The sequence below is a fragment of the Pygocentrus nattereri genome, chromosome 27, assembly GCF_015220715.1.
Source record: "Pygocentrus nattereri isolate fPygNat1 chromosome 27, fPygNat1.pri, whole genome shotgun sequence".
Classification (NCBI taxonomy): domain Eukaryota; kingdom Metazoa; phylum Chordata; class Actinopteri; order Characiformes; family Serrasalmidae; genus Pygocentrus; species Pygocentrus nattereri.
In genome coordinates this window covers 21881953-21892590 of record NC_051237.1, presented here as the reverse complement: position 1 = coordinate 21892590, position 10638 = coordinate 21881953, and the positions used below count along the sequence as shown (strand labels likewise).

Here is a 10638-nt window from a genome sequence, read left to right as displayed (position 1 = left end):
AATGGGAGACCCTTCTGAAGTGTAGACAGGTCATTCTAGTGTCTGCTCTCTCTGATTAAACGAAGTTGTGTTGTCACATTGAAGTAAGTTTCAATGTCCTTGAAAAAGGTGTCGTCTAGAAGGCAGCATATCGTTGCTGTCCAAATAAAGAAAAATGAGTGTCTGCAAAATGGTAACTTTACAGGAGAGGGCAAAAACTTTATTTACTTTCACTGACAGTTAATGTAGAGATTTTATTCAAAGCAATTTCTTTTGGTACGATCATCATGTAATTTTAACAGAATATAAAGGACAGAGGCTAAAAATATCACAAAAGATAGACACTTTTTTAATATATGTTTAATGTGTATCTTTTAATGTTAATATGACCTTCAGAGATGTGCAAGTTACCCACCAATACGTCCACATACCATGACAAACTAGATTTTGAACTTTACGCAGGTAACAGTCTGGACAGTCCATTTCTTCTTTGGCCCAGAGAACCCTGATGTCTGTTATTTTCAAAGGTTGACTCACCGTCAGTCCATTTCAGATGAGTCTCAACCCAGAGAAGTTGGCTGTGTTTCTGGATGTTGTTGACATATGATGTCCTCTGTGTATAGCAGTCTTAACTTGCGATCATGGATGCTTCTAGCTCTATTTCCTCTCTGCGTTTCTCTCCTTCACTCACACATTTCCTCGCTTTGCTTCCACAGTGCACATGAATGGATGTGCGTGTGCTATAAAGCAGCGTGAGTCGGAGGTGTTTGTTAATGAATCGTTTTGTTAAAAACAAAACAGTGTGTCAGTGGTAATGCAGGTTCTGATCTGACAGCTCTGTGTAATTGCTCTGTGTGTGTGTTATCAGTGGCACACACTTCACTCTGTCGCATTTAGTAACATCACACGCGTGCGCTCACACACCCATCCGTCAGAGTGCGTAGGTGTCTCTGCGGTAGATAAGAGAATTAGATCATTAGGTGATTCCCGTCTTTCGTCTTTTTGAATCAGTTCACTCTGTTTTGACTGTGCTGTAACCGAAATTGGTAAATGAGTAGTTTTGGCATGTTGCAGGTTTGTGGCAGCAAGGTTTTCCTGCTTGCTCGCTCTCACTCTCTCTCTCTCTCTCTCTCTCTCTCTCTCTCTCTCTCTCTCTCTCTCTCTCTCTCTCTCTCTCTCTCTCTCTCTCTCTCTCTCTCTCTCTCTCTCTCTCGTTCTCGCTCAGAACATCTGTCTCTCTCATCTCTATCTGTGTGACACACACACAAACCACCAACATGCTGATGATCACCTGATCCCTGTGTGTGTTCTGAAGTTTAGAGTTCCCCATCTAGTCTTACACAGTGGGGGTCAGTCAGTCAGGTCTCTCCATCACACAGCGCTACCCGAGCAGGAGGGTGAAGGTTAGCTTAAGCTTCCTCTGTGACATGAAGCTCACAGACATGAACTGCCATATAGCATCAACTCAGCATGTTTGAAGAAGAACGCTAACTGCTAATTCAGTTAAGCCAGCTAACAGACCAGATGGGGGGAGAGGGGGTCCATCTTACCTACAGTTATTGTCTCTCGGATTTCGTGGTTACGGATGGCTGTGGCATCACCAGGGGTTACACTCGATAGGTTCGATGCTTAAGCCAAAAATCAACATGTCATCTTCTCTCTCTGTCCTTTCCTTCATCATTTCCCTCTTCTCTCTGTCCTTTCCTTCATTTTTTCCCTCTTCTCTCTGTCCTTTCCTTCATTATTTCCCTCTTCTCTCTCTTTCCTTTCCTTCATCATTTCCCTCTTCTCTCTCTGTCCTTTCCTTCATCATTTCCCTCTTCTCTCTCTGTCCTTTCCTTCATCATTTCCCTCTTCTCTCTCTGTCCTTTCCTTCATCATTTCCCTCTTCTCTCTGTCCTTTCCTTCATCATTTCCCTCTTCTCTCTCTGTCCTTTTCTTCTCCTTCTTCTTCCTCTGTCCTTTCCTTCATCATTTCCCTCTTCTCTCTCTCTCCTTTCCTTCATCATTTCCCTCTTCTCTCTCTGTCCTTTCCTTCATCATTTCCCTCTTCTCTCTCTGTCCTTTCCTTCATCATTTCCCTCTTCTCTCTCTGTCCTTTCCTTCATCATTTCCCTCTTCTCTCTCTGTCCTTTTCTTCTCCTTCTTCTTCCTCTGTCCTTTCCTTCATCATTTCCCTATTCTCTCTCTCTCCTTTCCTTCATCATTTCCCTCTTCTCTCTCTCTCCTTTCCTTCATCATTTCCATCTTCTCTCTCTGTCCTTTCCTTCATCATTTCCCTCTTCTCTCTCTGTCCTTTTCTTCTTCTTTTTCCTCTGTCCTTTCCTTCATCATTTCCCTCTTCTTTCTCTGTCCTTTCCTTTTTCGTCCACTGTCCTTTTTCTTTGTCCTTTCCTCCTTCTCTCTGTCATTTCCTTAATCCTTTCCTCCTTTCTGTTCTTTCCTTAATCCTGTCCTTCTTTATCTGTCCTTTTCTTCATCTCTCTTTTTTTTTCCCTGCTCACCTCCTCCCCTTGTCTCCTGCCTCATTTCTCCCACTGAGGAGTCAGAGTCGAGCCCTTGTATGTGCTGGCCCGTGTCAAACCTGACACTTTAATATGACACACAGGCAGAACTCGTGCACGTCTGCGCGTGTGTGTGTGTGTGTGTGAGCCCCCACCCCCCCCCCCCCCCCACCCCCCCCCGTCTCTGAGTGAGAGAAACCACAGTGCTCAGCTTTCATACACTGTACCTCAGTAACCTAGCAGTGTGTTTACATTTCTAAATTAAACACCTTTTATTGAGTTCAGGCCGCAGTAGCTGCTCCACACAAGCTCTGCAGTTAAACAGAGCTCACGTTTGGGCTTTTTCCCACACAGTCAGGCCTGTTGGTATTAAAACCCAGTAAAAATAAAGTCAACCTATCATAAATAAAGCAAGCAGGCTGAATGTGTTAATTAGCGTCATTCAAGGGCCTGATTTAAGAGCGGCTCTGGCCATGACAGCAGAGAGCTGTGCAGATATGTAGTGAAGCGTTGTGCGCTGGGGCCAGTTTGGCTGGAGTTAACCCCGAAACTGCAGGCCTGTTATTCAGTTGTGAACCTTAAGATTTATTACCTAGTAACTACTATAAAACTAATATGGAATTTATGTAGTTATGAGAGTGAGAAGTGTGGAACCAAAGAAAGACCCTTAGAGTGCAATTGGAGCATAATAGTGCGCACATTGTCACTGTCAGACAAAAACATTGCATCTCCAAAATGGTAACTTTTCAGTAGAAGCAGAAACTTTTCAGTAGAAGCAGAAACTTTTCAGTAGAAGCAGAATCAATAACTTTCACTGGAATTTAATGTAAAAAATGATTTACTTCATCATTTTGGAGCAATTCTATTGGATATTCATCCTGTTTTGACTTGTGATGTTTTGACAGCTGGTGATTTCAAATTATGTCAAGAAATGGTAAATGACAAAAATGGACATGCAAGGTTTTGTTCTGAGAGTGATGCTATTATGATAACTGAATCATATCATAAGGAACAGATGTATTTCTAGTATTTGAGAAGATGGAAAGGAAACTGCGCTGCTTGTACTCTCATATGTAGTGCAGCTAAACGGGTACTATCTGCAGTCAAAACGCATGTGAGCATCACTTTGGAGCACAGAGAAACATTGTTTCCACAGTTTACATTTTTTATAACTAGAAGAATCTCTCTTGCAGCCTCTTGCCTGTTTGGTTGAAAACAATCTTTAAATATGGTTAATCAGTCATGCCTAGTGTCTGAATTTGCTTCTTTAATTTTGATATGGTAGCTTATACCACACCAGTTAGCACTGTGCTGAATACATGCCTGAATCAATGCTCACTTGCCTCAAACCGGGTACAGTTGTTAGTACAAACCCAGGTCCAAGGGTTTGGACAGGCTAATAAATACAGAAAGCAGTGATTAGAAAATTCTGTTTGAGACCAGTGCAGTTTTGCGTTATGCACTTTGTTTTAGTAATTATATGCTCATTCCAAATATGGTCCTGTGTCCTGATATGTTCCAAAAATGTTGGGACAGGGGCTTATTAACAACAGTTTTACGTCACCTTTCCATTTAACAGCACTGAATAATCATTTGCCAATCGTTTGATTTGTCATACAAGTCTTCAGTTGTGCAGTCTTACAGGGCATATTTTGCACTTCATAATGCATGATGCACTTTTGGCTTTGTCATATATCAATAAGCAGAGACTTCACTATAAAAGAGAATGCTGCTCCAAAATCTGTTTATATCTGTCAGCAATAATGGTGCCTTCACAGATGTGTGAGTTACCCACTAATGAATGCACCCCCTTACCATGACAGATGCTAGCTTTAGAACTTTCCACTGGTAGCAATAAGGGTGGTCGTTTTCTTCTTTGGTCCAGAGAACATGCTGTCCATTCCATAAACAATCTGAAAGTTTGACTCCTGAGACCGCAGGACATGTTCTCACTGTGCATCAGTGCATTTCAGTTGAGCCCAGAGAAGTCGGCGGTGTTTCTGCATATTGAAAGTATTCCCAAGCCCATGCAGTGATCTCCATCACAGAAGCATGTTAGATTTTAATGCAGTGCCATCTGAGGGGTCGAACCCATTCAGTGGTGGTTTTTCCCTATATGCACAGAAGCTTCTCCTGTTTCCTTGAATCTTTTGATGATGTTATGCACTGAAGAGTGTGAAATATTTAAAATCCTTGCCAACACTTGCTGCAGAATGTTCTTACACAGTTGGACTATTTGATGATGCATTTTTTGGCAAAGTGGTGAGTCCTGTCCCATCCTTGCTCATAAAGGACTTGGCCTTTCCTGGATGCCCCTTTAATAGCCAAGCATGTTTACGTCACCCCTTTTAAAATGTAAAATATTCAGAATACAACCTTCCTAGTCTTGAATTGAATGTTACTGGTTGATATCAGTAAGTGAAATATTTTGTCTTTGTACTGATATTATTTAAATATGAATTTACTCATCAGTGCTCTCTGTTTTAATTCACATACTGTCTGAATTTTGTTGGAATTGGGTTGGTACATGCATGCTGCATGGGTAAAAACAGTAGCAGCAGCCATCAGCCTGAATTTTCTTCATACATCTATTCGCCTTGGTGGAAGGTATCAGATAATGACCTTTTGCTGGTCTTGTCTCCCTGCAGTGTTCAACGGCCATACTAAGCTGATGAAGGAGAGGGAGAGCACACCCAGGCCGAAGAGCAGGGAGCTGTTGGTGAAGGAACGCTCGGAGAGGGCAGAAACTCGAAGAGAGCAGAGCCAGTGCACCACAACCAGAAACCACACTGCCAACGGCCACGGCCTCAGAGGAGCCGCAGAGGAACTACGCAAGCAGGTAAGACTTTATCTTAAACTCATAATGCTGCAGTTGCAATATAGAGAAGCAAATTGCTCCCCTCGCCAAGTTGTTGGTCTGTCTGCGGGCGCGTTGCTAAAGCCTGGCCTTTTTTTAGGTGTCCAGAGAAAAAGGCATGCCGTGTTGAGAAACGGCCTAGGTTTTTTTTTTCTGTTTTATTTAATTATACATTTCAACCACATGACTAACCATTAATGAAGATAAAGTTAATGACTTGAAAATGCAAAATATTCCACTGCATAATTTTTTTTTTTTTTTGCATTAAATAGCAGTTGGTGCAGTGAGGTCATGTCATCTGGGAAAGTTGGCAAAAAAATGTAATGGGATGAAAGTAATGCTGCATCTTTACTGTCTGAAAAATCTCTGATTAACAGCCCAATGCTCTCATTAAGCATTCGTGTTTTATAGTGTCAAAGTACGTGAAGGTCAATATACCATGTAGAGACATATACCACCATTCCATTTAGGTTTGAGGAGCATCTTAAAATCTTCTAGAAGGAAATTGCGCTGTTACAATGTTCTAGCAAACCAGTATCAATGGGTTGGCTCTGCCTGATATCCAGCGGGTTCACTAAGGTTAATTATGAGTGCCGATGCTGATCCAGTGTATTGAATCAGTGCATCACTAATTATTATTATTATTATTATTATTATTATTAATGCTGTTGTCGTTTGTGGTGTTTTAATGCAATCTGCAGTTGTTACTTTTACTGAATATGTTCAGCTGTGAACAGTTTTTAAGCTCATTGGCAGCGTTGTAGTCAATACAGTCCTGCCAGCACAGCTATCCTGAATTGAATTGAATTGCAGTGAGAGAGAGAGGAAGCGTCAGTCTGCTCTGACTCAAACAGCATGCTGTGACATCAGCTAATCAGAAGCAAGCGCTGGAGGCGGCTCCTTCCTCTTCCTCTCCTCCGAGAATGAACATCAAGGCCCAGTACGACCTCCACACGATCCAACTGCAGCCTGCCGACTCGAACTGCTACAAAGCGCTTAATTAAACCAGCGCTAAACCTCGCTGATCAGAGAACAGCGAAGACGAGATCGTCTAACTTAGCAACCTTTTATTCTGGCTCTGTGTCTCTCTCTTTCACCATCTCTCAGTTGTGTCTGTTGTAAACAATAAGCAGAGTGGAAAGATGTTATGCATGTTATGTATGAGAAAAAAGTATGCAAAATGGATTTAGCTTAGCACTGATTTATTCAGCATCCACTGTCTCTGACAGAGCTTACAGACAGCAGGGAGAGACCGTGTGTTTATATGTGACAGAAAATGGCTTAAGTTTGAAAAGGATGTGTGTTTGTGAGACCAGAGGGCTAACTAGAGATGACACAGTACCATTTTTTTCTTTTCTGATACCAGTACTGATACAGATACAGAGACCTTCAGTATTGGCGGATACCGATGTTTTTTTTCCTCAAGCTTTAAAAAGGGTTATTTTTCTGTAAGCAGTGGTCTTAAGATGGGCATCTAAATGTAGGCTATCATGCTCAAACTGCTGGTGGCACCAGAACTGCCATTTTTTTTCTGGGTGATGTTAAATTTGCAAGTGGGCCAAATTTCGATTTCATGTAGAGGGATAAACTGTAACTATATAAATACAACTAAAACATCATTCATGCACTGCAGTGGCTCGTGCAGCAGGAAACCCTTCGTATCTTTTTGTTTTGTATGTGCGAGTAGTAATAATAACAATCATTGCTGGTATTTAAGTCCTCAGTGTTAATGAGCTGGTTGATGATTGTGGCCACGTTCAGATTTGGATGTCTGTAGTTACTGTATTTATCCAATCCTATATAATTACCTCAGCTTTGTTCATGCTTAAAACAAGCTGGGTTCATGCACTTCCAGCCGTACGGTCCTCTCCACATCTAACTCCAGGATGCTGAGATCATCACTGCTGAGCATGACTTAATAAACTCATACTTGTAAATGCAGCAGAGGTGCATAGATTCAGCACTGTACACTGCAGCAAGGTGACTGAGAGTGATGACGTCTTAAATAAGACGGTACTGAGAGGGTTAAGTTAGATGTGTGTGTGTGTGTGTGTGTGTGTGTGTGCGCGCACACTGTGTTCATCCTATAAGCTGCAGATGTTCTGTGTTAAATCTTCCTGCCATCCTGCAGCTGGTCTATAGCAACACATGATGTCATCTAGACACACAGACACACACACACACTCACGTGCAGCTAAACCCACTTCAGAAAGACAGACCAGCTAATCATGTCTCTCTTTCTCTGTTTCTCTCTCCATCTCTCTTTCTCTCCCCCTCATTCCCTTTTTTCTGTCTCTCTTTTCCATCATTTTCTCCCCGTCTTTCTTTCTTCACTCCTCATTTCACTGTCTTTTCTCTCTTTCTCTCTCTCTCCCCCTCCTCCCCCTCTTTCTATGTCCTTTTCAATGACCAACATGTTCAGCCTGTTCTTTCCTTCTGTTTCTTTATGATTGTCTATCTTTGTTTTTGGTTAGCCTTGTTTTCTTCTTCCTCTTTCAAATTTGCTGTCTCTGTTTCCCACCCTACATTGCTCCAGACCACTCTCTCTTTGTCTGTCTCTCTCTCTCTCTCGGCCTCTCGGCTGGAGTGGCAGAGTGGGCGCTTTGCTCCGTTGGGCACAGACTGGTGACAGGCAGAGCGGCTTCTGTCTCTCTTTCTCTCTCACTCCCTCGCTCTGCCTCCTCCAGCAGACTAAACAATCACAGGCGGAGTGGTTTTTCTCTCACGTGCGCAAAGCCTCAGGAGATTTGCAGTAATGGAGTCAGTGAGACCCCTAGTGGCTGACTTGGTTTGAATGCTGACGGAGCGAGAAAGCAGACACTTTTTCTGCTGAGTAGGATCAGCATTGCATGCACATACACTGCTGCAGGCTCACAACATCTCTGGAGCGGTAACTTCATAGCAGAAGGAAAAAGTGCGCTTAACACTTTTTAAAAATTCTGAAACAGAAAGAAATGCGTTCCATTCGTCATGAAATATTCATACAATGTAAAGCGTAAAAGGATATATAGGTAGACGAACAGACACATAAATAAATAGACAAGAAGGCAGACCCCCAAACACCCCCCCCCCCCCCCCCCCCCCCCACACACACCACACATATATAAATATATATCTGTTGTTGGAAAAAAAAACCTCATATGTGAAATGATAGCTTTGCAGGAGAAAGAGAAAACGTACTTTACTGGTTTTGTTCCGACAGCTATGATATATGTATATGTATACATCTGAATGTGAATGGAGAAAAAAAGGCCCTCAAACAGTTTGGAAATAACAAACCTTGAGTTCAAGGATGTAAATTGTTGCTGGCCAGTCAAAACTTAAATAACTCCAGCTGTTTGTTTTCATGCAGTTTGGAAATACAGTCTGTTCTTTTCATTGTGTGAACATTTCAGGATGAACAGACCAATATCAATGATCCAGTTTGACTTACTAGGATGATCCCAAATTAACTTTTTTTTCATGCTATAAAATAGTTTAAGAGTGTGAGGTTTTGTTAAAACAGTGTGTTCAAACAGTAGTATGAGTAGTTGGTATGTAAGGGTGGAGCTGCTGCAGAGTCACCTTACTCCTGCCAAGCTACCTGCAGAGAGCATCCATCACGCCCACCCTGGGGCTCCAGCACTGTCTGCATTCTCTCCCTCTCTCTCCCTTCCTCCCTCCCTCCGTCCCGTTCTCCCTTCCTCCCTCCCACCCTCTCTCCGTTCCTCCTTTCCTCCCTCCTTTTTTTACTTGGCTGACAAGAGGGGAAACGACTGATGAAGGAGATCGTGTTTCACTCCCCCCTTATCTTTTAATAGCCTCTCTTTGTGTTTGGCTCCACCTGATAGGAATACAATACAGCGTCCTGCTCCAGTCTGTCCTCTGGCTCAGCCCACTGATGGATCACTGCGGCCTGGCCACACTTCACTTAACACTACCTCCAGTATGGAGCATAAACACAATGGGGCTGCACAATGCATTATTAATTGTTTTCGTCTTTGCTGTATTGACATAGAAGGATGCAGTACACAAATGATCTCTCTTAAGAAAGTGTTTGCCATCCTGACTTTCCTGGTGAGTCGTCTGTTGGTGTTAAGGGAATCAAGACCTGGATTTATGGAAGTTACAAAAGCCGGGTGCTTCAAATTGTTTTTAAAGGACACAATGCAATTTCTGGAAATATGCTTTCTGTTAAGGTCATGTTACTGTTTAATGGTGGTGCATCTGTCATCAGTTGGACTTGATGACAGATGCACCACCATCAATTGGATCAATTGGACCCGAGATTTAAATTTATAACCATCTGGTTGCCTCTCATACCAGTAGGCTGCTGTCCACCCTGGTGTTATGTCAGTATCAGCCATGTGTGGTCAAAATAATGTAGGCCAATCTTTGAACATATAAAGCGTTCATCAAGTGTTGTTTTTAATATATTGAAAAGCATATCACAGTAATATGTAGCAGTATAATCACAGTGTTGTTATGTTTGTTTTTATGTTTTTATGGGGTAGATAGTGAGAAAGTTTTGTGTTTCTGTGCTTACGCATGTTTTTGACCATATTAACTCACTCTGAAGAAACAGACGTCATCTGAAACTGAGAGTCAGCAAGTGTACCCACTTTGTTGCACTCTCCAAGTTCAGGTTGTAAAGTTTTATTTTGCGATTTTAACCCACAGGGCCATTTTGGCACTGCCTTGCTCTGTTGAAAGCATGTGTAAATCGGTAACTGTATACCTTCAGTACTGCAAAAGAAAACTGGGCCAAGAAAACAAAGTGAAGCAGATGAGACGGCGGCCCTGTCTGCGAGCGGGACGGCTCAGTCTAATTCCCACAACCGCCTTTAACCAGTGAAGGTCCGGGTGTAACCCAAGCCTTGTCTGTAGCGCTCTGAACCCGGCGGGGGGGCTCAGATCTGCAGCCTTTTATTTGGAGCATTAAAGTGGAATTACAGAGCTTGAGGAAACCATACCATATAAAACTGATTTTTATGTGCTGGAATGGGATTTTTAGCCAGACACTATATTCTGATGTGAATTTGGAACAAGCAGTAGTTGGCAATGAGTATACAGTGTCATTTTGTTTCCTTCTCTTTCTGTACCTCTGCTGTTCTCTTTCCCTTGTTTATTAAGTCCTGTTGTAACTGGAGTTGTTTGCAGCAAGAATGCTTTGTTCACTGAAGTTGATATGACTTTAGTTCCCGTTTAAAGGGCCCATATCATGGAAAAGCATGTTTTTCACTTTGATGAAATAAGAGTTGGAAGTATGTAAAAAGTGTAATTGTAATTAAACCACAATAACATTGTAAGTGGAACTCA

The 10638-nt window shown here is 42.3% G+C and overlaps 1 protein-coding gene across 2 annotated transcripts in view; it reads left to right on the top strand.

The window, feature by feature from the left end:
- The window catches only part of jarid2b (jumonji, AT rich interactive domain 2b), a 185035-nt gene that overhangs the window by 151582 nt on the left and 22815 nt on the right, over window positions 1-10638 (top strand). For both annotated transcript variants that reach the window (XM_017711398.2, XM_017711397.2), the window contains one exon: window positions 5132-5322. In XM_017711398.2, coding sequence (XP_017566887.1) covers window positions 5132-5322 — 191 coding nt within the window. The remainder of the gene's footprint in view (window positions 1-5131; window positions 5323-10638) is intronic.